The sequence below is a fragment of the Cyprinodon variegatus genome, unplaced genomic scaffold (genome assembly GCF_000732505.1).
Source record: "Cyprinodon variegatus isolate N-32 unplaced genomic scaffold, C_variegatus-1.0 Scaffold43, whole genome shotgun sequence".
In the NCBI taxonomy this organism is placed as follows: Eukaryota; Metazoa; Chordata; class Actinopteri; order Cyprinodontiformes; family Cyprinodontidae; genus Cyprinodon; species Cyprinodon variegatus.
The window spans coordinates 1558650-1586116 of record NW_015150496.1 but is presented as its reverse complement, the minus strand read 5'-3'; the positions used below and the strand labels follow the sequence as shown (position 1 = coordinate 1586116).

Here is a 27467-nt window from a genome sequence, read left to right as displayed (position 1 = left end):
TGGAAGACGCGCCAGCAGCACTTTATAGGTCTGCTGTATGGGACCGCTTTGCATTTAGAGTGACCTACGATGACGGCGGAAAGAAAGTTGTGGATAAAAGTGCAACAGTGTGCAAGTATTGTGCAACACGTTTTGTTTATGCTAACAGCAACACGACCAACATGTCATGCTAACAATCAACATATACCGAACCGGAAACCGTGAACCGAACCGAACCGTGGATTTTGTGAACCGTTCCACCCTTAATATATATATATATATATGTATAACGGGTTTTAGAAGATGTACATTAAATCCTACTAAAATATGTTTTATAATTATTTGTAATGAGTGGTTTGTGGCGCCCCCTACTGGTTGGCCTATAAATACTGGGGAACAGCTGACAATTCCACAGAAGCTGTTTGGCCCCCAGCTGTGGTGAGTGCTCCGGTCTGGCCATCTTCTTTGTAGAGTTGAAGTTGGGTATCCGAGGGATTACTGGACTTTTTATTGCATTACAGCTGTTGGTGAACCAGAGGGGAGGCTAACCAGAGTATTTGTTTTTCTCTCCCATTCTTTACAGTAAATCTTTTTTTTTTAAACCCAACTGTCTGGCATCCGATCAGTGCATGACGGGATGGCTAACAGAAGAGCTGTGACATATATATATATATATATATATATATATATATATATATATATATATATATTTATATTTAAAACATGGATTGGGGTAGGTGTTGCGGCATGAGAGAACATGTAAAACAACTAAAAACAATCACATAAAATAAGTCCTGAACTATCTTTTTGTCCATATATGAGCTAAAAGGCAGAGACCAAGTTGTGTGACTTACAGCGCACTTCGAGGAACACTTCCTGGTTGTCTTCACCAATTGAGTTGCTGGCAACGCAAAGATAATGACCAGCATCCGTGTACTGGACATTCTTCAGGGTGAGGGAGGATACCCGTGCGTGGCTTCGCACCACAACGTTCCTATCAAGGCTCTATAGAAAAACACACAAAAAAAATTAAACACACATATAAACAGAGGCCTGCAGTAAAAACAAGACACCATCAACAAGATAAGGAGGGTAAAAACAAGACTGGTTGGTTTAGTTGTGCAAAAACGCAAAAAAAGTTAAAAAGTGTAAGTAACTGGACCAGCATTTTATTGACGTTACTGAAGTTAGATGCATTAATTATTATGTTATTACAACTTAAACAACACCACAGATGGATAATATAGTAGTTAGTCCTTTCACTGTTGTGTTTATCACCTTAATTAGTTAAGCTTTACCAGTTTCTAAAACTAAGGATGCACAAAAGCTTACACCACGGATTGCAAGATTTCAGTAAGTAGGTAAAGTAGAAATGATCGTAGAAAAGTTAAATACAGTCCAAACTGTATTTAACACCTGCACAAAATAATTTTAAAAAGCTAGAATTTTCAGTGAATGTATTTTTACTGGAATCTAAAGTTATATAGAATTTTTTTCTTTTAGAAGAACTTCAGCGGTACATATCCTCAAATCCAATTCTTTATGTGTAGCTTGGGTTTAAGGTACTGCACTGTATTCTGTCTGCACCCACAAGATCCTATAAGTAAATAACTCATAGCTTCAACTGGAAGTCAGTCTGTGTAAAAAGGAAAAACGTTACGCTCTTCATTTTGATTGGCATCATTACTTGTTTGGAGGCTGTTTTGGGGTTTTAAAAGCAGTATACTTACAGCTGGAGAAGCATAAAAACAATAAAGGAAATTAGCCTGTAAATTCCCGATTTTATTTTCAGTAGAGGATCATTTTTAATGGACCTACTGCTCTGCTTTTTCTTACTCCGAAGGGTTTCTGCACAGGTGTGCAACCAGAAACCAAGTACACTAAAAGTATTCATCTCGTTTTTATAATGAAGCTATGCACCTGGCCTGATCCTTGATCTTTGCTTTACATTATACTGGCTTTTGACAGCCTCCTTTTCCTCTTTCTTTCCATGCCATCTGCAGCAGACATAAACATTGTGGGATTCATTCATTTGAATTACAGCAGCCAGTGGGGATCAGACATGCAAAAGGTCCAATATAAAACAAATAATAATGATATGGCTATAAAATAACTTGAGCAGTAAAGGCTTTTCTTCCCACACACACCAGCAGAGGACATACATCTACCTTCCAGCTTCCACTGTGTTTTATTAATAATTCAAGCATGCTCTGTGCTTCAGGTGTTATGCATTATATTTATTTACCCATATTTTTTCAGTTCCAGAAATACAGCATGAGCGTATATGTTTTACAGAAAGATGTGATGCACATGTGTTGAAAATATTTTGCTGTTTACTACAAGATGCAGAGGAGTGTCCTGAAACATTTTAAAAGGGCAGCATTAATCTTGTCTTACTGCACCCATGCAGCCTGTTTGAATGCAAACAGAGAAAGGTTAATGGAGAATAATACTTTAATGAGACAGCAGAAACAGGAGCGAACGGGCAGACCTTTAAAAATGATTAATTCATCAGCCCAGACAATAAAGGATGTGAATCTATCAGCTTGATTTCACATCAAATTGATTTTAATGCTGAACTTGAAAGAGATGGGACGGCAAGACATTTTTAATATGAGCAGCTTGTTTTTTTAAAGATGCATAACAGCTATAATGAAAAGTACATAATATAAAAACTTCATAAACATGTCCCATTTTTAAGAAGTATTACAGTAAAGGAAAAAAAGGTGGATAAAACCCTGAAACGTGTACAAATATTTAAAAAAATTCTACTTTCTAGCTTTAGCTCATGCATCTTTTCAGTATTGTTAGATATTGTTTCCGGATTGATTTGCTCATCCCATTATGGAACAAAGAGCCAGTCTTCTTCCTTAAGGGTGTAATGGATGGAAACACCTATGCTTATCATATTTATGTAAACTGTTAATGGAGGTGGTACATTTATGCTTTTGGAAGCTCAACCAAAAGTTAAACCAGAGTTGTGAAGGTTGAAATCTTGATTTTCTTTATAAAATAATTATGTCAAACCAGGAAGCAGTTTTTTTTTCAAGGGGGTGCCATAATTCATATTTCTATTTTCAAATCTGTTTATTTGTATACCAATTTAATACTACTTCACCACACATGTCACATCAAGGCTGTTTGCAGAGACAATTCAATCAGATCATCCATACAGATTGCCAAATGTTCATAGGATTTTCCAAGTCTGGATAAATATTTGTTCTCTTATTATTCTGGTAATTTTTCAAAAGCAAATTAACTGAGAAATCCTATCAGACAAAGAATACCTTCAACTTTAATACAATTATTAATGATCATCTGAGTTTAATAGCTAATTTTATCGCTCACTTTATTCTGAGCATTTTAATTCACAGCTAAAACAATATAAAAAAGGGAAAATGTTCAACGGAATTTCTATTGTCGAAGTGTTTCTCTTTAAAACAGGTTTTTCAAATCGATTTATTTTCTATGCTTATGAAAAATCTTTATTTTCCCTTAATTATTCCCCTGCATTTCTTACATTTTCTACTTTTTTCATTGTGTAAAGCAACGTGATTGGTGTGGTTACTAAGATGTTTTATACAATTAAAACCAGCCTAATTCTTGCTTATGACTGAAAGAGGTTTTAACACAATATAAAATGTAAAGAAATCCTTTTTAACATAAACTCATAGCATCCCTAAAGTAAAGCACGATTTGAAAAATTTTATTTCTTTCTTTAACCTTTAGCCATGTTGTAAATTATGGAGGAATCACTACTTCCTTATAATCCTTGTATAATTAACTTCAAAATAAAAGCTTCTGTTTACTTCAGATATCCAGAATATTACTAAATGTTCATTAGGAAGGATAGAATTAAGAATTGGATTCATTTGGAAAATAATATGCCGATATGATGGATATCTTTTTTAAAAGATAACTTTTATTTCCAACACAAATGGAGCACAGAAAGAAGAGAAATCCTTAAGATAAAATGTTGAAACTTTATTTAAGCAGTTAAAGGTGATTTATTCTCCCCAACCTTTTGCTTTGTACTCCTGGACAGCTGACTAACAGAGCGGTCCCACACTAAAATACTCAATTAAAGTCTCAAAAATCATAGGTAGTCAAGGTGTGAAACTAAAGGAGTCTGTCCTTTATAAATATAAATAGGGCCTTAACTTAACAGCAGTCTGTCTCCTTCAGTGACAGACAGCTGAGCCCTAAATGCACCAGGGAGCGTTATCACAGATCCTTCCTCCCAGCAGCTGTATGACTTTATAACCACCACTGTTCCCAACAACCTCAATAAGTTNAATTATTAATGATCATCTGAGTTTAATAGCTAATTTTATCGCTCACTTTATTCTGAGCATTTTAATTCACAGCTAAAACAATATAAAAAGAGAAAATGTTCAACGGAATTTATAACCACCACTGTTCCCAGCAACCTAAATAAGTTTTTACATTCATGCTGATTTTTGCACAGTTTCTGTTTTAGACAGTTAAATAACATGCTGCTGTCATTTTGCACTTCTCTGATGTTGCTGCTATTTTCAAATATCAATTGCTGTAAAAATGTCCACAGCTGTATATTGGTCATTTATTCTCCAGGTGCACGGTAATTACACATTTGTGTGACCAGTTTTACTATAATCTTTTTGCTGCTGTAAAACCAGAATTTCCCCATTCTGGATCAATCAATAAAGGGATTTTCTATTCTTTAATATTCTATTCTATATTGAAGCATAGCTATCAGCGGTGAAAATGACTGATCTTCTCTATTTCAAGCAGAAGCAAGTAGACCATGTAATACTTTTGTTTTTATTTTTTCCATGAGCTTTTAGTTTTTTTCAAAGACAATTTTTTTTTGTATTCTAAACTGGATGCAATGTACTTGACCATTGCCAAAATATCTCAGGTCCCGTTCTCCCCTTTGCCAGAAAACTAAACATATTTAGATTCGATTAGCTCACAAATCTGGAATATTAGAACTTAGAAAAAAAGTAAAAAAAATTATAGTATAACATCTGCTTTAAAAACAGCCTAATGAACTAAAACATTATGCACTAAAACAATACAGGTTAAGTTTTCAACTAGATTCATATCTAAATCCTTTCATTTTAAAGGCCTTTGTAAGAGCTACTGCAAATTCTATGTGATGTTTTTTGAGGTTCTTCTTAGAGCCCTCATTTGGTCCAGAAAAATTCATAATAAATATATCATGGTTATTTGACCTTTTCTAATTTTGATGAAAGATCACTTGAACACTCCATTCAACAGATATAACCCAGTGTCTTCTACAAACAGATTATTATTGATCAAATCGTTCTTCTGTTTAAAGGTCAACCTTCTTTGCTTCCTTAAATGCACAACTTGGACGAATTGCACTGCAGTCATGAGTTCAATCATACTTTAGGTTAACCATTTGACCTGGTATACCAGCATTAATCCACAGCATGAGGAACATTAGTTTATCTGAAAAGTTTTACAGTTTAAACACATCTCTGATATCCCTAAATGAGAACCTTTGCAACTAAATGTCTTTGGCAAAGAGCTATTAAGAAAACAAAAGCTGTGTGCACTTTAATCTCACCATCATTCAGGCCTTACATAGAATATTAGCAAAGAAACGGCAGCATTAACAAAAAACTTTTTTTTTGTTTTGTAGTTCTTGTAGTTCTTCAGTTTTCCAGAAAAAAAAAAATTTGTACCGTATTTTCGCGACTATAAGGCGCATATAAACGTCTTTTTTTTCCCTCAAAATGTGCGGCGCACCCTATGTGTGTTGTTACTGCAGACGTTGTTGAGGCCGCCATGAGAACGTTAAAGGGGGAAGTGTGGGCGTGGATTGGGTGCCCGCAAATAGACAGAAACTGTCGCCTATGGTGATTTTTAAGACAAAGACTTTTCCTAAAGAGACTTTTCCAGCTGGAGTCGTTATTAAGGCAAATGAAAAGGGCTGGATCGATGAGGAGATGATGAAAGCGTGGCTGAGGGAGGTGTATGTAAGGAGACCATGTGGTTTTTTTCCACGCATCACCATCGCTGTTAATCTGTGACTCCATGCGTGCCCATCTCACAGCCGATGTGAAAACACGGTGAAACAAATGAACGCTGTGCTCGCTGTTATTCCGGGAGGTCTGACAAAGGAACTTCAAGCGCTCGACATCGGTGTGAACCGGCCGTTCAAAGTAAGGCTGCGAGCGGCGTGGGAGCGATGGATGACCGACGGAGACCACAGTTTCACGAAAAGTGGAAGGCAGCGCCGGGCAAGTTACGCCACCGTTTGCAGATGGATTGTTGATGCTTGGGCTAACGTGTCTGCTGGCACTGTTGTTCGAGCTTTCGCAAAAGCCGGCATTATTTCCGAGGAGCCGCCCGGCACGGAAAGTGACTCTGACAGCGAAGAAGGGGAAATTGGCATGGCTGATTTAGTGCAGCTGTTTAATTCAGAAACAGAGGATGATGACTTTGATGGGTTTGATTAATACTTTGTAATAAATACATGAATAAAGCACAAACATACTCAGTTTTGCTCCCGCTCTATTTTTAAATACGCAGTAGAGGTATTTAAACGTAGTAGAGGATATGTACCAGTATAAAACCCGCGCCCTACAGTATAGTCCAGTGCGCCTTATGTGTGTGTTAAATACAGTAATGGCACACATAACTGAGACTGCACCTTTTAGTACGGTGCGCCTTATGGTCGTGAAAATACGGTAGTTATTTTCCAGAAAGCTGTAGTCCTGATTTGACACGCATTGACTTTGTGAGTGTCATGTAATGATGTTCAGAAGACTAAAGGCTGTCCAGATTCAGCATGGCAGTTTGGAGCTCCGTTCCTACTCTGAAATGTTTTTATTGTTTACCCCACAAAAGGTGAAAGGATCGGAGCTCAGAATAGGAGCCACATGATGTATTGGAATCATTTTCTTTTTAATGAATCTTCATGGATTTCCTATCAGCCACACTTGTGTAGCTAATCAGCCTAAATAAGGCATACTGCATCATTTTAAGGTGTGGCATTTGCTGCTTCATGGCATATGTGGACCAGACATAGGCGGCATAAACAATACTCAAAAACAATAAACTGACAAATAGTCTACAGCTTGCAGTTGTAATGTTAAAAAATTTGGAAAGGTTCCCAGATATTTAATTTATTAATATAGTGCTGTTTGTATATAAATTTGAATTTGATGACAGCTGCATCCGAATGTCCGCCCTAATCACTATATAGGGCACTATAGAGTGGTTACGTCATTTTAGATGAGTGTCCGAATGATTAGTGGGTGAAAAAGTAGTGGAATCTAAAATTTCCCACAATGCACCTTGAAAAGTAGTTTTCGTCCATGCTTACAGGACGAGCAGATATATCCCAGAATGCTTGGCCCTTAGAGCTGTCCTTACAAAGAATTATGAGACTTGCTGTCACAGCGGTCCGCTGTAACCATAGGCAACTAATAAAAAACATGGCGCAGGCACTATGCAGTGGTGGAGGAGTTATGTGACCAACAGGAAGCAAAAATCATCTGTCTGAACGGTCATTAACTGAGTTCACTATAACGTCCACTATACAGTCCCCGCTCTATATAGTGATTGATGGATTTAGGGGTTAGGGCGGACGTTTCGGGCAAAGCATTATTCTGATGCGATTGCACTGAGAAGTGTTGAACTGATAAGAACCCAGAAAATATCAGTTCCTCTGTAATAACACTTGACAATAAACCTGTTTCGGATTTATTCATCCTTAACTTTGAGGAGACTTTTAGACATCGTCTGGGCCTACAGTCAGGATGCTTTTGCAGCTGATTGTTCTTATCGTTATCTACCCTCACTTGTGTCTGATAGGAACCGTCCTGCACCTGGCAGCTATCAACTCTATCATAATCATTACTGGTCTGGATCTTTATCTAATCAACCCAAATGATGGGAGTTTAGCTGTTTCATCTATCTGTAGAAAATACTGTTTGACTCATCTATAGAAATAAGAAAACATTCAGAATTGTTATCTGATCATTTAAAAGCTATGTGTTTCATTTTTACCTGTGTTTATCTAACCTTACAAAAATAACTATTAGAGAAATGATAAATAAGCTAAAATGGGAATAAAAGACTTCTAAAGCATCTAAAGTAGATGGTCCAAAGCTACTATACATTCAGGACAAAGAAATAAAATGTCCTTTAAAGTCAAAAAGCTCACTGTAGCAGCAAAAACATGAAAATTAATATCTTTTCCCGGGAAAAGGTGATATGTCTTCATAAACTCTAGCTATTCTGGTCATGTTTCACAATGGCTACAAGGTTACACTAAGAGTGAAAAATCTTTACAAAATAAATTAAGTTATTCTGCATTAAATGTACATTTAGCCTGCAGATCCATAAACCTGCTCCCAGGAAATTTTTACCGAGGTGACTCCGTAATGGTCAGACTCTGGTATTGCTCTGTGTCAAACATAAACCTCATTTTTAATAATCTAAGAATCCTTCACAAAATGCAGCAGTTAGGCCAAATGATTCTGAATGTGGTGTTTCTTAGTGAAAACAGCTGTCTTAGAAAAAATAGATGCCGCTATCAGGATTAAAGTGTAACAGAAAAAGAAACTGTTTCAGTAATTAAATCCAAAAACTAACACTTATCTTACAGAGATTAATTCCACACAAAGTGACTTGATTCTGATTAATTATTATTTGTACTTTTATAATTTTTGCTTAGAACAAATTAAAATTAAAGTTCAGTTTCTTTGATAATTTGACTAATACAAAATACTTTGTTTCAGTAATATTGTGCAGTAGCAATATTATGGTGTAGACATGCATCGGCCCCTCTCCTGTGGAACCGATTACCAGTTTTAGTCTGTGTGGCAGACACCCTGTCTACTTTTAAGGCTAGGCTTAAAACTTTCCTTTTTGATAAAGCTTATAGTTAGAGTGGCTCAGGTTATCCGGAGCTATCTCTATAGTTATGCCGCTATAGGTTTAGACTGCTTTGTTTATAGATGTTCGAGTTCGGCCTGTTTTTCCAGTGAAGTCCTGTTTCTCTGACTGACTGGCTGGATGTGCTCTCTTTATTCTCTGACATGGGAGCTGGCTCAGAGCTCGTCTTCCTGGCTGTGTGTTTCCTGGACGGGGCCGCCTTTTACAGTTGACTTTTGTATCTATGCTTCTTTTTCTATGTCTGCTTCTGTCTGCTTGAACCCCAGTCGGCCTCAGCAATGGCCACTCACACTGAGCCTGGTTCTGCTGGAGGTTTCTTCCTGTTAAAAGGGAGTTTTTCCTCTCCACTGTCGCCACAAGCATGCCTGCCCTCCTCAAGTAAGAGCAAACTGTCGAAGGACGTCATGCCAAATAACTAGTCAGTGATAATTCCAGGCATTAAATGGAAAGCTGGGTGGAAGGAAAATTTGTAGGACAGTTGTAAAAAGTGGGAATCAAACGAATATCTGCCCTCATAGACAGAAATAAAAAAAGAGAGCTGCTTGTGGTCCAGTGTCATGTTTGCACATTTAGTAATTATTTTGTTGACCATGTTTACTGCTGATGTTGGTCCACTGGATTTTCTAAAGTCCACAATAAGGTAGCTATCTATTTGGACATTTTAGAGCCCTTCATGCGCCCTTCTGCTAAACATTTTTATTTATTTTTTTACAGAGATGTTCATTTAATTTATCAACAGGATTTGGTACCTGTCTACACGTCCAAAGGTATCAATGCCTGCATAAATCACCATGGTAGGTTCTGTACTGATTGGCAAACTGGCCTGAATAAAGAAGTTTTTTTTTAAAGAAAAAGATAAGACACAGCAGAGGCAAAAATGCAGATTGCATAGAAGCTGCTTCTAAAAAAACCTCGGCTTCCATAACATTTGATAAGAACCACAGGCTGAGCTCCTCTATGCCACGCTGCACTACTGCAGTGATTCATGTAAAAAGAGGCCCAACCAAGTACTGTAGGCAGACACTATTCATTTCCCTGGAAAATACTATTCTGCTGGCCAACATATTTGTATCAACATTATTTCTAATTAGGATAATGTAATACTGCAACTTTCTGAGAAACTAGAACATGTTTTTTTTTTATTGCTGTTAGCCAGAAATATCAAAACGACCAAAATCAACTGGCTGATATATTTTACACCTAATAGTTCCACGGTGTGAACTATTTAACTGCAAAGAATTAAAGTTTAGGTTATATACTAGGTCACTGAGGTACACCAGTATTTTTGGTTATATGAGTGCATATGTTAGTGGGTGTCAGTTTGATTAAAGTCTTCTGTTGGGTCTGTGGAGGACCAAGAGACTGCATGTCTTCTACTTAAGCCTCCGCTGCTTTTTAACTTGCAACTATTTGTAAAATTAACAATGTTTCGCCATTTTCAATCTAAAATAATCCAGTTTGAATGCTGTGCTTTTAAAAAGCAATAATATAATATAAAAATTACGTAATTTTTCGAACAAAAGTATCTCAAAACTTCTAGAAGAAAAACTAAAAGTGGTATATAGACCTCCAGGGAAACGGGAGACATTCTTCTCATCTGGATGAGCTGACCCAGAGATATGACAGCAGCGAGTTCCCAGGTGACTGAAAGAGTCATCCAACTGTGCAGTTAAAGCCAAACATGCAGGCCCCTGGCCCCCAATGGGTGGATGCACCATTTGCAATCACTGTGCTAGGATTTGTGCGAGTTAGACCAAAAGCTTGCTCAAGGCAGAGCAAACTGTGCCTTTTTTCATTTCACAAAAAGGATTTCGAGGAGCAAGAACCACCAGACCCTGGAGTAGAAATAGCAGCAGGGCCACAAAGAAAATAACTAAAATTACTTTCAGATTGCTTCTTGATCACAAGATCAGATCAAAGGACAACAAAAAGCAACAAGAAGTAAAAGAGTAAATCTAAAGTGTTTACTGGAACTAATTGGATTAAATTGACTGCACTATGTGTCTAATGACCTACACATTATGCGTATAGTTCAAGTCTAAAGCATACTAAAAGCAGGCTAGATAACAACACCTCTGCAATGGAAATGGTAAAAAGGGAGGTCTACAGTGTAAGTTTGGGATATTAGTTGACTCAGGTTAGGATATTTTTAGCAATACCTCATATTTTTCTGGTCGTGTCCAAGATGCCTGGAAAGAAAGACAGAGGAAGCAAAGGCAGATACAGTGGGATGAATCAGCTTCTTAACAGGATTCACTGAGAGAGGGCAGAGTGGATTTTCTTTGTCTTAAATGCTTTAGCCCCAAAAACTCACGGGGGAAAATATCAAAATGGATCTTAACTGAAGGCTGTTGTACTACTGTTTATATAAGTTGTTTAAAATATAGCAGACTTAACTTACTACGGGTTGCAATACTGTGGCAAAAATCCTGATTTTAAAACTAAAATGTGGTTAAAATAGCCTTAAAATAAGATTTCTCCATGCTTTGTAAGGCTTATCAGAGTATAGGAACCCCAATAAAGATGTAGAGAGTATTAAAATATATTTTTGGGCAGACTTGCTTAGCCTAAGATGCTTTTCTCCAACAGCGAACCTTTGTGATGTCAAAGTAGGAGTCCCACTGCGAGATAATCATGCCAATCTTCCCCTTCCAAGATGCCCTGATATTTTATTAACTAGGATGTTTAACCACTGATATTGAAACCCTGCTCTTGAGTTTATTTTTCAACAGTCACCATCTTTGTTAAGCTGTGTTCTCCTTTCCTGATTCACACCCCCCCCCCAGCAGAAGAAAAGCCTCTTTCACTAGCTGTGCTTAATGCAGGGATGGCGAGAACATTACATGCTATCAGTGCTTGGGTTGGGAATATTTGCATGATCTTTACACCACAGTAAACATCCAAATCATCCTCCTTTGGTGTTTTCAAATCAGACTAAGCTGCCTCATTTGCATACTTAAAAATAGCCATTATCCTGTCATACTTGGAAGAGTTCATTCATACATAATAAACTATGAATATTAACTTGCATTCAAGCAAAAACTTTGTATTGTATCCACCTGCCTTTTGTTTATACATACCCATTTCCATAAGTTTTTTTTTACCCAAAGCTGAACATTGTTACCTTTAAAACATTGCAAACTTGAATTCATATTCATAATTGTGTGCATCTTGAGCGGTTCGCTGAGATCTCCTGTTTGATGGTGAAATCTTCTGAGTGGAATCTGTGCATGTGTGGTCTGCTGTTCTTCTTGTGTGGCTGAAGAAAAACTCAATATCTGACCAAAACTGTTCAATCACTGATTTATTATTGTCATTGGTCTGTGTAAGGCTCATTTATAGAACATAGAAGTAAAATTTGATGTTCTAAATTTAGGACATATTTCAATTTTTATTTGTTTGTTTTTAGGTAAGATTTGATTTAGACACACTTTGCAAATTGTTTAGGCTTCCAGAGCATTGCCAGGAAGTTCTTTTGTTTTGGAAAAATATGAGAAAAAAGGAGCAAGGGTGGAGCTACACGGTGGTTTTACCGTTGGTGTTGCAGACAAGCCGTCATAACGCGTGAAAAACAGTCTCTTATCCTTTATTTCATAATGTGAAAATATAAGAAGGAAAACCAGAAACAGTGGGGGCTCTCCCAACAATTTTTACATCTTTGCATGTAAACCATCCTTAAACCACCTTCCATTCCAAGCTCCCCAGTGGTACTCCAAGATAACATCTTGATTTGTTCATCACAGTTCCAGTTGTTTCTTATGCTTTCATTATTGCCACTGCATTATTCACTAGTACTGTATGTAGTTACAGTAGCAGCCTTTCAAAATGGCCCTTTCCAGTCTAACGCTAGCCGAATAGCAGCCAACTTCCATCCACTGGAGTGACCCCCTACTTCTCCTGGGCGTGCAAATTATTTTACTCTGACTCCACGTTTCTCTTTAGATCTTAATGTCCACAAATCATGACAGAAAAAATATTTTAGTACAAAGATTGATGTTTAAAAAAGGAATTGTACGGGACCAGCCAAGGGCCCATCAAGGTAAGTGGAGAAGATTTGAATAGCTCCTACGTCCTTATTTCATGAAATATCTGCCATATATTTCTGTATGTCAAACATGCAATCAATTGTGGTTTGATTCGTTAAAACTGCAAACATTGCCTCAATTTCAAGAGCTTATTAGTTAGCTTCTAGAGGACCAACTTACCTTTTCCCAAACTCACTACAATTTAGTAACTGTCTAAATATCTTCACTTCTGAATCAGATTTGTCCCTTAAAATGACAATAATGAAGTATTACAAATTTTTAATGACACAAAAAAAAATTACTTACAAATTCCCATTTTCTGCTGAAGGTTTTAGTTTATACACAAAAAGATATGTCATAAAACTGTATAAAAACTGCAAAACAAAATTTCAAACAACTTTCGAAAATAAAATAAAAACTTGGAAATTAACCCTTTTATCCAAAATTTGGAATTTGGTGTGAAAACATTTGAAATGAACAGTGAAAATGAGTGTACCTGTATGTAAGTTGAAATAAAACAACTTACAGTACCTGCCAAGCACTTAGTTTTTCCAGTATTAAACCTGCCACAAAACACATGAAACTAAGCTAATTAAAACAGTGATCAGATACACCAGCTGTCACAAAGTTAAAGATTTTTTCGTCAGATTAATAGATGTTAAAGTCACATCAGTGGAGCAGCAAACAGAGACTGAACTGTTTCAGCAAGAATGCTGAAGAGGATCTTATTTCCCTGACGCTGCATGAAACCTTCTCAGCTAGTTATTAATTAACGTATTGTAGAAAGAAATTGGCTATGCAGTGGAAAACAAGGCTATTAAACTAATTACAGGTGAGTGACTGCAGGCACTTGGACACCTTTCCTTCCTAATCTGCACTTTCTCTAATTGCAGCTTCCTGGGTTTCCAACAGTGGTCCAGAAAAATAACCTGATGCTGGAAATCCTCAATTTAAAGTCGCAAAGTGATGCTGGAGCCAGCTTTTCTTAAAAAGAACCTGACAGTAATACAAAAATAAGTAGGGCCTGTTCTGTTAAATTACTGTACAGCCACTGGACATCATTATGAATAAAACTGTCCTCTTTATGTCTGACGGACGTGAAAACAGATGACAAAGTGTCACAAACAGAAGCCCAATAATGAATCACAATCCAGTGAATATTAGAGAACCATCACCATATAATTAGAGAAATTTTCTGAGCGTGCGAACATAAAATCGAAACATTTGTGACAGTGATGAATAGGAAAATGGGTCGGTGGTGACAGGCTGTGAATGGGGGGACATTTGTTGACAACTGTGAGCAGCGATGGGCAATGCAAAGACTGTCATGCAGGTGGAAGATAAGATTCAGAAACTTGCAATGCAGCCGTGATTGTTTCCACTTTCTGGCAGTGATAAATTGCATGGTTAATAGGAGAAAACTGCAGAGACTCAAGCCAAGTCGAAACCACTTAACGTCTTTGGAAAATGTAATACCAATGAAGGCAGTTAGAGGTTTTTATTTGAATCTATGTCTCTGGTTGATCTTACGGTTTATTCTACCAATGCTTTTATAAATTATCTAACATATTAATGTTAGGATTATTTAATAATTAGTGCACACAGTTTAGTTTTGACTGTTTATCTCTGTCAAAAATTCTGACCTGAACTTTAGCCAGTGCTTCCAAATCTACTGCTTTGAAGAACAGTTGTTTGCTTTGTTTTTTTTCTCTATATATAACCCATGTACTTTATATCTTAAACTTCTAAGCTAAAATAATCCAAATCTTGCATTCTACTTTCCACGTATGGGATTTTTTTGTAATCAAGCACAAACAAAAAGCCCTAAATCTCAGGACTCCTGTTTTTGTGTTTGTGTTACTGTGTTTGTCTCCCTTCATCCACCAGGAGGCGCCTGGTTCTGGTCCGCCTCCTCACACACCTGCTGATGGTTTCCTCGTTAAACGGAGTGTTCTTAAGCTGCTGACTGCCACTACTTCGACGCCAGAGTGTTTGCCAGTTTAGGGAAGTCATCCTGCAAACTGGATTTCTGGGACCTTCACTCCCTGGAAGGATCAACTGAGCTTCTAACTGAGCTGGGGTTCAAACAGGAGATTTGGATCCACTTTCCCCCAAGATCGTTTGAGTTTCTCACTGAGAAAGGGATTAATCTCCACTACGACCTGTTCAAGTACCGCAGGAAATCTGAGTGGCAGTCAGTTTTTCCGTTCACCTACTATCAACCTCATTATGGGTAAACCCTGTTCCGCCCTCCACCGAATCAGACAAACACTGTAAACACGGCACACAGACAGGAGTCAAGGAATCAACAACTTCTCTGGAAACGTGAGTCGGCAACCAAATCCTCTTCTCCAAGTTTCACGAGTCAAATTTCCCACTGAGCCTGAACTAACCGCTGTGTCTTCCCCTCACTTTACAGTTCCGGTTCAGCAGTGTTCAGAGCAACACTTCTCCCCCTGTTTAACTTCTTCAATAAAACCCGTTAAACCTTTTCCCTGGTTTCTCTGTTCGGTTTTCTGCATTTGGGTCTGAAGTTTGTAACACCATGACACTAAAGAGGCCCTAAAAAATGCAATGGTCAAATTACATTAAACAAATGTAATCTGGCTACAACAGATTTGCATCAAACTAAAAAAGGTAACAGATTTCTTATTTTAAACTAATGCACTAATTTATATATATATATATATATATATATATATATATATATATATATATATATATATATATATATAAACCTTTTAAATGGATTATAAATGCAAAACTGTTAAATGACAACTGAGGGAAGAATGTAAAACTTATTATAACTGGATTTCAAATGCTGCACTTCACTTAGCTGATCTAAAAATCTATTGTTAGTCAGAAAAAGTGTGCTGAACTAACACCAATCTTTACATGGACTGGTATTAAATTTGTTATTTGATTGTTAGAAATCTGAGTGACCAATGATTAGATGGATTCCTCAGTGGTCCCTTCTTGAGCATCTTTTTAAAATCTATATATTACCTCCTTGTCTCTGATTATGGGAAACATCTCCCACAATAGTGGGCCATATAGTCCAAAATATCTAGAAGTGCATGGGTCAGAATTTCGACTCAACAGGAATTCAGTTGTTAGTAAAAAGCGGGTAAATGTAGCCGATCCAATTTGCTTCTGCCAGAGTTCCTGCAACACCAGAAGAATATACCAAGCGACAGGAAACGTGCATACTCGCCAAAGGCGCATAACAGCCCGCCCTGTGCTCGCGCCACAGGGGAACTACGGAGAGCGTGAACGATCATTAGCCTATATGGAGAAAGAGAGAATTATGGATGGATGGATGGATGGATGGATGGATGGATGGATGGATGGATGGATGGATGGATGGATGGATGTATCTATAACAACCCAAATACAGGATTTCAGACATAGACATCCCCAGTTATTAATTTCATACACTCGCAAAAGTAACGCAATAGTTACTTTTACTAGTAACTAGTTACTTTTGTTGTGGAGTAACTTAGTTACTAACTTAATTACTTTTTGGGAGAAGTAACTAGTAACTACAACTAATTACTTTTTTAAAGTAACGTGCCCAACGCTGACAACAGCACACCTACCTCTACTTTATAGTAAAGCATATTTATTTACCTTGTGTTAAAATGCGTCTATACATGTGAAGCTGACTTGCCAAAAACACCAAAAGCCGCAACCCTTTAGAACCAAAAGGCATCCTATTTGACACAAGTTTTTGAGACCTCTATATTTATATACGGTAATCTTATATATCTTATACAATAAGACAAATTTAGTGAATAGAAAAGTGACATTTTAATGCCTAATACATCACAAATAATTTTTTTTTCCATCTGCCATAATGTTCAATGACATCTCCACTTAAAAAAAAAGCTTTTATGATGATTATTTCATGGTTTTAAGGGTTATGCGTAAATAATGACCATGGGTTAGTTTTTTAGATGTGAATATCATGTAAGATTTTCCTTCATGTGGCAGCTTTAGGCCATCATCCATCACAGCAGAGCAGGGGACAATGAATGAGGACCAAAGTAGGCCACTGTGGCCTAAATATCTTTACATCCTTTGGGACGCGACAGGACAGGTGTTCTGTGCAATGCCTGTTTACTGCCCCAAGAATGACGCAGTAACTCTTTCAAACATGAAGCTGGTGAACCATCAATTTTATACAGTTACACAGGATAAACCTGCACTTATAGGGAATGGAGCTTAGAGATTAAAAGTTTCAATGTTTCTTTAATATCAAATGAAATAAACATTACTATTGTATTTAACATGATCTGGAACACAAATTTATTCTTTTTTTTTAAATCCACAAGTTTAAAGCAGCACTATTATGATAATATTTATTTTTAATGTGAGAAAATAACCTCTCTGAAGCAACTTACCCCCAACTATGTGGGAAGCGGATGCAGCAGATGGGTAAGTTGAGCAACAAAACAACAGAACAAACTTCTGTGATTATTTATTTTTATTTAAAACCATCTGAGAATCAACAGCTGGAGATTTTAAGCTTAAACAGCTATGAACAATTTACTGGACAAAAAGCAAAGGCATGGTTCCACTGGTTCTAACCTTTTAAAGGAAACTTACACTCAATAAATATTTGACTGAATAAGGTTTGGATTGTTAGGAAACATTCATTTCAACAGGAGAGTTGAACAAACAGTTGTTCCTGATGAATTAAAGCAGTACTTAAACTGTTTTAATTCTAGTTAATATTCTAAGGAAACTGGGCTAATACACACCCTTGGATAAGAAGTCGTTATTGCAGAAATAAACTTTGTATGCTTTAACGTTTTGTGTTTAAACTACAAAGTACTTCTGTATATTATAGATAAGCTATATCTTTTTCCAGGATTAATCCACTAATAATACTGCTTCTACATTTTTCTTTGCTTTTGCTATTCATAGAAAATACTTGCAGGCAAGTACTAATATATTAAAAGATTGTTTTACAAACTGTGCTTGTTATTAAAATCAATTGAAGTGTAATTAATCAATTGGATGTAACTTAACTTTCCTTTTTTCCGTTTGTTCTAGTACTTCAATGTAAATACCCGTCTACTTTTTTAGTGTTTGCATTGTCCATCGTAAATATGGAGGACCAACAATGATAATTAAAAATAAACACTGAAACAGGAATCTGCTCCGTAAACAAAGAGGCGTACAATGAAATGGGCAACATGTATTTTCCTTAGCTTATTTTTTTATTCACCTTTGTAATAACAACCTTATTTATTTGCTATTATTATAATTTTCAGCTTTATCATTGACTTGTCTTTAAATGTATCCATTTCTGCATACAGTTTTAGTTTTTCTCTCAATGTTTTAAGTCAGTTTATTCCTTCCACCCTATTTATTTCTCTCTGTCTTTTTCCCATTTATGTATTCATTCCTGCCTCATCAAGCAAATGAGGAGGGGGTCTTAAAGGAATAGTACACCCAAAACATGATTAGCCTTCATTTTCTACTCACCCCCATGCTGAACAACACTCTGGAGTACTTTTTTGATATCTCAAATGCATCTGGAGATCTGGGAGGCTTCTTGCTGTCTGCTGACATTCAAATAATGGAGGTCCATGGTGCCCGAGGCAGAAAGGTCCAAAAAAGTCCACAAAAAACGTGTCAATATTCCTCCATACTGCTCGTCCAATGTATTCCAAGTGTCCTGAGTGGTAGCGTCCATAATTTACTCGAAACGAAGTCATTTAGAATGTTTTTAGAGCATAAACAGTAGTGTATAGGATTTCCTAAAAGCGCGTTCACGAGTCTACGGAAGCCGGCAGACCAAACCAGCGCATTCAGCTCGGCAAAGAACTCATGCTCTTCCTCAACACTGAAGTCCTCAGACATTTTTCTTTCGTTGTTTCTTTCTTTGCACAGGTAAACAGCACATTTCTTCTTCTACGCTTGCATTATCGGCAGAGCAGACGCTGAATGCGCACTTACATCTGGTTTGGTCTGCCGCGGTTTGCGTAGACTCGTGAACGCGCTTTTAGGAAATCCTATACACTACTGTTTATGCTCTAAAAACATTCTAAATGACTTTGTTTCGAGTAAATTATGGACGCTACCCACTCAGGACACTTGGAATACATTGGACGAGCAGTATGGAGGAATATTGACATGTTTTTTGTGGACTTTTATGGACCTTTCTGCCTTGGGCGCCATAGACCTCCATTATTTGAATGTCAGCACACAGCAAGAAGCCTCCCAGATCTCCAGATGCATTTGAGATATCAAAAAAGTACTCCAGAGTGTTGTTCAGCATGGGGGTGAGTAGAAAATGAAGGCTAATCATGTTTTGGGTGTACTATTCCTTTAAGGGGACGGTTTTTGCCTATGAGTTGGTTAGACTGCATGGAATCTACATGTTAGCAGGCCGAGCTGCAGTCACACCAAAGATGGCTACCTGTCATGAGGTAAACAGTAAGCTGAACTGAGGCATTTAGCAACTTTATTTGCTGTAACTCCTGACTACATTTGTCATGTGCAGGCTCTGACAGAACATGATTTAGCTGCACACATGGACAGATGTTCAGTTGTTATCTTTGATATAATGAAGATATGCTGTATGATGTACTGGTTGCTGGTTTTTGCGCATGCCTTTCTCCAGTGGATCATAAAAAAAGAAACAGCCACATCACATTAATCTTCGCTATCAGATCTTAATGGGGTGCATCTCCAGCAGCAGCTGAATTTCTATTGGCTAATCAGTAGACATAGGTCATAGCAGCTGTCAAACTGTGAGATTGATAGATTTTAGACAGATATCCCAAGAGAGAGAGAACAGAAACAAATGGATAAAAATAAGCAGTTGGATGGTATGTAATGATGACGCATCATAATAAGCCCCAGACCCCTCAAGCACTACAGCAGCTTAACCCTTGATGAATCAGCTGCAGGAACAAATACCTATTTTGCATTCTTTGTTTTGATATTTATTCATTTGTTTCTATTCTACTCTGCAGACAGTTATAGTCGGTAATGTTAACTATTGTACAGTAGTAGATTTGTTATGTCGGTCTCTGCCCTGACGAAATATTTCTCGTCTGTACTCTATAGCGCAAGGCACACCTGGGCGCATCATTACGCATGCCGAATGCTGACTCTGAAGTTTCTCTCTGTCAGCAGATGATTGAAGAAAATATTTGGGGTCCTATTTACCAAAACCAGTATAATTTATATCAAGTGAGACCAGTGTTGACCAACTGAAGGTTGTGGAATACATTATATTTAATTATTTAGTGCAGCGCTGCAGTAGAGAACTGCTAGTTTTCCAACGATCAGAGCACATAGAATAGTATTTACATTAGACATGTGGAGATTAACACAGAGCTGTTTTCTTGGTGAAAACTATAATAGCAGCCATTCAAAATGGCCCTTCCCAGTCAAACACCAGCCGAATGGCAGCCAACTTCCAGCCACTGGAGTGACCCCCTCCTTCTCCTGGGCGAGCATGTTTTTTTACTCTGACTCCCCCTTTTCACTGAATTACAGGGTCTGACCAGGAGATGACGCTTCTCTTTAGATCTTATTGTCCACAAATCATGACAGAAAGAATATTTTAGTACAAGGATTGATGTTTAAAAAAGGCATCTTAGGGGACTAGTCATGGGCTTATCAAGGAAAGTAGGGAAATTCTGAATAGCTACTGCTGTATGTGTTAATTTTATTATGAATCAAGTTTAATCAAGTTTTATCCTCAGATATGATACCATGGTAGAACATTAAACATCATCCCACCTAACCCACTAACTGAATCATGAGGTTAACAGCACCGTTCGTCCACTTTTTGTTTTGTTTTTTTTACAAATATTAAAAGGTTTCTGTTGGGGACGAACGAGAATAACAGACAACTGAACATCTGTGTCAATCTGTGTGGCTGACTAAAACAAATGTCCTGTCAGATGACCCACATGACAAATGAAGTATAAAAAAACATTTTTAACAAAGCTAATAAATGCCTCAGTTAAGCTAACTTATATACAGTAGATTTTGTGTAATCTAATCAATAAATAGGCAGAAGCTTTCAACTTAAAACCGGTCTCTTTTAAGTTGCATATTGAGGCAAAATTCATACAAAAATGGGAAAAGCAAAAGCAGAAATAAATAAGGTGAAAAAATAAATAAAGCACACATTCATTTAGATTTCTAATATGTTTTGTTCATTTATTTGTATGTCTATTTATTTATTGAACATTTATTTATTTACATATTTATTTCTAATTATGTCACAGTTGGTCCTCCATACTTGCAATTCTTCTTTAACTGCAACTATAAAGGTGCCAGAAATCAGTAAATCCACATTAATCCAAACTCATAAGATACTGACTGTTGATATTTCTAAGTCTAAATATTTCTTCAAACCTTTTTTCTTTCCTGCGCTTCTAAAAATATTGAATAAAATGCACATTTAAAAATACAAACAACAGAGACCCCATTGGTAATGCAGCTTACTTAGTATTGCATGTTTATCTCCAAAAACGGAGCCTACTCACTTCTAAAGTAGGTCATTATAGTGCTGAACAGATGAGCACAAGCAGGGAAAAATAATCTCATAAAAGCAATAATTAGGGCTAATGTAAAATGAATGGATTTTCGCTTTTTTAGCCTGCGCACACTTAATTATCCTGTTGGCTTTTCAGAGCGCATGTACAAAAAGACCCTCCATACGAGCTAACAACTTCAACTTCATAGGAATACACTGAGTGTTAACACTGGTAAGTACCAGTGCAAAGAACTGCCTGGAAATTGGTTTTATGGCAAACTGCACACACTCGCCTCTGGCATTCACTATGGAGTCTATTAAAAATTAAAACCATTTGAGAGCAGAACGTGACCAGTTTAAAGAGCTGTTAGACTCTGGAGTTTACAATGAGCAAACTCAGCTGATGAAATGATCGCAGGTTTCTGTATGAAATGAAGCGAAACAATTTGAGATGATTGTCCTGCTCTCTGGGAAATGGCGGAAATATAGTTTACTAGAGTCATTTTGGAGACATAATAAAGACTGAAAGGAAAGCGGTGGCTAAATGCTTCTCTGGTCTTAGCTGAGACTAAGCTTGTTTGGATTGAAGCTAAAGGTTGCTTTTACCGTGATTATGAAGTGATTATGCCCAAAAAAAGGTTTTCTGAAGCAAAAAGTTCAATTGCACTGGATAACCACTGTGATAATTGACATAATGCTTCCTCTAGTTTTCTTGTTCTACCCTTTAAGTGGCTATACACTTGGTGTAATTGCTATACCCCACTGTCTGGCTTTGGTGCCTTACACAATTTACAGCATAATGAACAACTTCGAAAATCTTTTCTTTAATATGAAATAAAGTATATTCAATACAGCTAAACTGAAAACAAACAAAGCTGCAAAAGGAAAAAATAAAAGGAACTGAGCCTTTAACAACCTTGCTCCAAATGTATGCGTTTCCTTACACTACGGTAATATGTTATATCAACATTTTCATTTAATTTAAGCATTTAGTTCTTTGCTTTTTTAAATTTCCTTCTCAGGTTTTGAAGATCCTATGCCCTAATGTGGTAGTATCTGCCCACTTGAACTGCAAAAGTTCTCCAAATCTATGCAAAAGCTTGTCCACTCCTTGCAACCTTACAGATTTTCTGTGAAATTTAGCTTCAAACTGTATTTAGCCACAAAACAAAGGTTACATTTTTGTCTGGTAAAGAAGACCTGGTTCATAACTGAGTGGTAAACTTACAATTGTACATGAATTCATCCATCTAGGCAGAAATTCTACTTTCATCAGAAAAAATAAGTCCTACCGGTCATCCCACTGTGATGAATGGTAGGATGGTATGATGGTGTCCCATGATTGATTTTTTTTTTTGTGCCCAACAAAGATTTTGGAGTGTTATGGCCAAATGGTTTGAATTAGGATTACTTGGATCACAGGATGTCCTCCCAAAAGATCTCTTAGGAGATTTTATCTGGGGCTTTCTGCACAAAAGCCAGTATTAATGATGTGAGATTTGGGACTTCTCCTTATTGATAGCCTTGCCACCTCTGCCTAAACTGAGGCTTTCGATCAAGGATGGAAATGAGCAAATGTCAGGAAAAAACAAATTGGGCGGCTGAACTTGGGGAGAATTAATGTTTTATCTTAATGCTGGAACTAAACTATTTACAAATATCTAAGTACCTGTTTAAAACTGAGACGATTTTTGCAAACAGATTTTTTCTGCTTCTTATAACCCTGTAACATATGTTTTTTTTTTACATTAGCTTACATTTGAGCAATTGAAAGTATGCTAAAATAAAGAAATTATATTTTTATTTGGGGTTTCCTTTTATTATTCAAACACTGCTGATGCTCTCAACTCTGCATATAGAGGTAAAAACATTTAGAGATTTTTTTTGTCAGAACAGATTACAAATAACAACTCAAGGGTAAAAAAGTAATGCGGTGTACCTGCTCTCCATCAATGAAAACTGTGTCTCCAAATCTCCAGGAGATGGTGGGTGTGGGGTCACCCGAGGCCTCACAGGTCAGGGTGACCTCCTCATCAAACTCAGAGGCAGTGTTGTTGTTGAAGTAGGTAATTCTGGGCAGCACTGGAAACAGAACAGAATGTATTAATGCTTCTCCAGACGCATCGGGACACAGCGGGAGGCTGAGTTAGTTGCAGCCTACACATTAGATTTTATACTGTGGAACTGCACTCCCTTTGATGTGCTTTATCATCTCTCAAAACATTATTCACCTATCTTTTAGGAAGATAGGTGAGGCAATAAAACAAATCCACCAGTAATTTAATTCTGAAGCAACTGATTCTAAAATCAAAGTATCAGATGCAACCATTTCATCAAAGCCACTGGGATGCCAGCGATACAAATAACATCTCCTATGGAAACCTTTGGTCTGTTAATTTGGATTTCCAGCCAGAAACACATTTTTGAAAACATTACAGATTTTTTGTTATTTGATTCAATTTTTCTGCGCTTGTTTGTGTTTCTTCAACTGTTTGATAAATTTGAACACTTGTTAAAGTTGAATTTTGAACACTGATGAAGGAAGATGCAGTTTCTCTCTGCTATACTTTCCTCTCTGAGTTTTGCAAAACCATCATAAGACCGTCACAAAACAATTCCACAGGGACGTGTTATAATGGCCCCCACTGTGCTTGGGGACAAAGCAGCTGCTTCATGCTTGTCCTATCCTCTTTTTTAATATTTCCAAGAGGTTTGGAAAAATAGGTTTAAACAATTGACATGTTTAAACCAATTTGTTCTGAATAAATACAAATAAATAAATAAAAAGGTAAGTTGACCTCCTTCCAACAAAACTTTCCAAGACAAATGTTGGTTCTCCAACATAAAACAGATGCCTAACTTTGATATAATTTAATCATTTTATTGATTATAGTTTTCAACCATCTTCATCCTGTTATTCTTTTTATAAAAATTTGCTTAGTTTGATCAAGTTTAACTGGTGTAGTCAAGAGTTTTGAACTGAAATACATTTGACTTGGAGTTGAATGACGTTTTTTTTAAGAGGCACCATGTAGTGAACAAAGTTTAGAATTGCGTCCAAAGTTTTTATCAATGTAGTTACATTCTAAAGTAAAAGTCTATACTGATGTATGTTTAAATGACATGAAAGGTGGTTGAATTACTTTTGAACACGGCATGCTGAGTACATCATGTCCGTGTGTACTGCTATATTTAAAGGAAAAGATTGTGCAGCAAATGCCAATGAGTGCAAAAAAAAAAGGCCGAAGTGATGGGGGTGGGGAGAAAAACAAACAAAAAAAAAACTACACAGACAGAGATATTCTCTTACCAAACACGTTCAGGCTGACGATCTCGGCTTTCCTTCCTGCCTTGTTGACGGCAATGCAAGTATAATCTCCTTCATCCACCTTCTGGACGTCATTTATTACCAATTCAGAACCATCCTCGTTTAAACTGTATTTTTCACCCATTTGAAGGACGACATCGTTACTGTAGGAGGGAGAGGGAAGAAGGATAAAAGGTTAAAGGTTTACATCACAACCTGAGCAGCCTACAAATACTGTCCTTCCTTAGACTCGACTATGAAGAGTGGCTTTTACAAGATTTTAATTTTAACAACTTTTTTTAAAGCAATGAAACAAGTTAACTGCAAAATATGTAATACATATCTGGTTAAAGAGTAAGTATATAACTGGTATAATTAATTATGGAGGATACATTTATGTGGTAACTTCTAATTTTCTGACTCCAGCTGTAGGCCACATCTTCCGAGTTTCCTTCTAACAAGGGATTTGCTTCAAAATTATCTTAATGGTACAAAATAAAAGTAGCTTTACATTACGGTGCTTGGAAAAAGGAAAAGCGTTCTTGATGGCATTTCATGGGTTACATAGAGCACAATCTAGACAATAGAGCCATGTTGACCAGGACTGCGAGGCCCTAACATTAGACTTCTGGATTAAAACTCCTTTTTAAATAACAGTTTTTTAAATCCAATATTCTAACTTTTGATTACTTTGAATTAGTCCTTTATATAAAGATTAAAGCCATTATTAATATACTTAAACATAAACATCTGATGAACACAGATTTGTAGGTAATAAATCTGCATTATACATAATATGAGTTTGCAAATGATACTAATATAGAAAAGCAAACACATGAAATAAAAATAAGGAAACCAAAAACAACAGGATCAGGAACCATGTTAGTCAAATATAATATAATCTGATTCTTCAGATCGGATTAGGATCATTGTAACCTACAAGTTTTGTCTCATCATCAAAAGAATTTAGTTTTTGAAATACAGTGAACCCTTTCTATAACACGGTTCACCTTTCATGGCCTCACTGCTTCATGGATCTGCATTGTGCATTGTGTTCTGCATTCTGATTGGCTAAACAGTCTCCACACTTCTTCTCTACCTGTGTGTCGATAACATTATGGTTTAATATTTAAATATAGGTGCACATGTACGTAAAACAGCTTGCAAAATTTAAGTTTGCAAAGTTTCTCCAAAACCCATAATGTCGACAAAACGTTGTGCACCAACAAAGGCACTTGTAGACGGGCCGAAAAGGCAGAGGAAGATGCTAATTATCGCAGAAAAATTTAAACTTCTGGACATGCTAAAGGAGGATAGAAGCTGTGCTGCTGTAGGTCACAATTACGGAATTAATGACTCTCCCGTTTGTTACATAAAGAAGGAAGAAAACATCATTAGGACGACAGCAGCAATAAGTTTGAATAGGGATGCAAAAGGGGTTGCAACTGTCCGCAACATGATCACGGTAAGGACGGAGAATCTTTTAGCTTTCAGGATTAATGACTGCAGAAAAAGAACGTTACGCTGGATACGAACGTTATCTGCACAAAAGCTAAAACACTGGATTAAAATGACAGCTATGACATTCATGAATGGGGAAGAGGAGGAGGATGCAGATACCAGGCCATCAACCAGTGCTGTTCAAGTATTTATTACCAACAAGGGCTGGTCTGAAAAAATTTAACAAATGCTTTGGACTTAAAAATGTTTCTCTACACAGAGAGACCGCCTCTGCTCTGCAGATGCGTTCCTGAACAATACATTTGAAGCAATAATTGAGAAAGGAGGGTATAAATCTGATCATTTTTTTAATAATAATTGTTACAAAAAAAATAAAATAAAGGTTACTACTTCACGGATTTCACGTATCATGGGCTCTTTTGGGAACGCAACTGCCACAAAATAAGAGGGTTAACTGTATTATGAAAATTTGACAAAGTAACCTGACTCCTATGTAACTGCAAGGCTTGCAAATTCAAGTATAGTTGACCCATTATTAGCATTAGAGTCTATCAAGAAGAGGTTGCTGGAAATATATAAATGTTGAACTTTCTGTGTTACTACAAAGCAATATTATCAATCATTAATATATTATTTGGCCCCTATTGATTTAAAGAAGACAGTCTGCAACTGTTTGTTTCAGGTGTTTTGTTAAGCCAGGGAAGCTCGGGAATATTGTCCTAAAATAATTGACATATATGCTCATAGTTAGCCTGACGTAGTCCTACTCAATTCTAGTCAGAATATGAGTCTGATACTGCTCCATAGAGCTGTGATTATAGGGCGTGTTTCGAACGAACCAGGGAAAAAAAATGCCTCTGCACTCAATTGGATAGACCTACAACCAATAAGAGCAACGGAGTGCGTGACGTGTGCTAAGCGACGCATAGTTGTCGTTAACAAAAATCAAAGCGTGCAGTTGCACGCCTAGAATAAGTAGATGAGCCTTGATCGCGTTTCTCTGTTCCTCTTTTAAAATTACTTTGCTGTCGATATCTTCTAGAACAGACCTAATAGCAGAATCTACACACCTCAACTCTCCAGCGGCAGCCATTGTTGTTGTCATACAAGCGCGCTTTGGTGACGTGGTTGATTACGTTACTGTTGATCATCTGTCCATCATCGTATAAAGCCCGCCCTGACAATTTGATTGGCCCGCCAGATATCGCGCGAGCATACTCGCTAGGGATGCACGATATAATCGGCCCCATGTCGGTATCGGCCTGTATCG

General features: G+C 37.0%; 1 protein-coding gene across 1 annotated transcript in view; it reads right to left on the bottom strand.

Annotated features, from left to right (window-relative positions):
• Positions 1 to 27467, bottom strand: part of LOC107081855 (neural cell adhesion molecule 1-like) — a 452491-nt gene that overhangs the window by 94098 nt on the left and 330926 nt on the right. The window contains exons 7-10 of the mRNA XM_015370183.1: positions 24740 to 24900; positions 23369 to 23511; positions 11055 to 11084; positions 834 to 984 (exon numbers count right to left, since the gene is read on the bottom strand). Coding sequence (XP_015225669.1) covers positions 834 to 984; positions 11055 to 11084; positions 23369 to 23511; positions 24740 to 24900 — 485 coding nt within the window. The remainder of the gene's footprint in view (positions 1 to 833; positions 985 to 11054; positions 11085 to 23368; positions 23512 to 24739; positions 24901 to 27467) is intronic.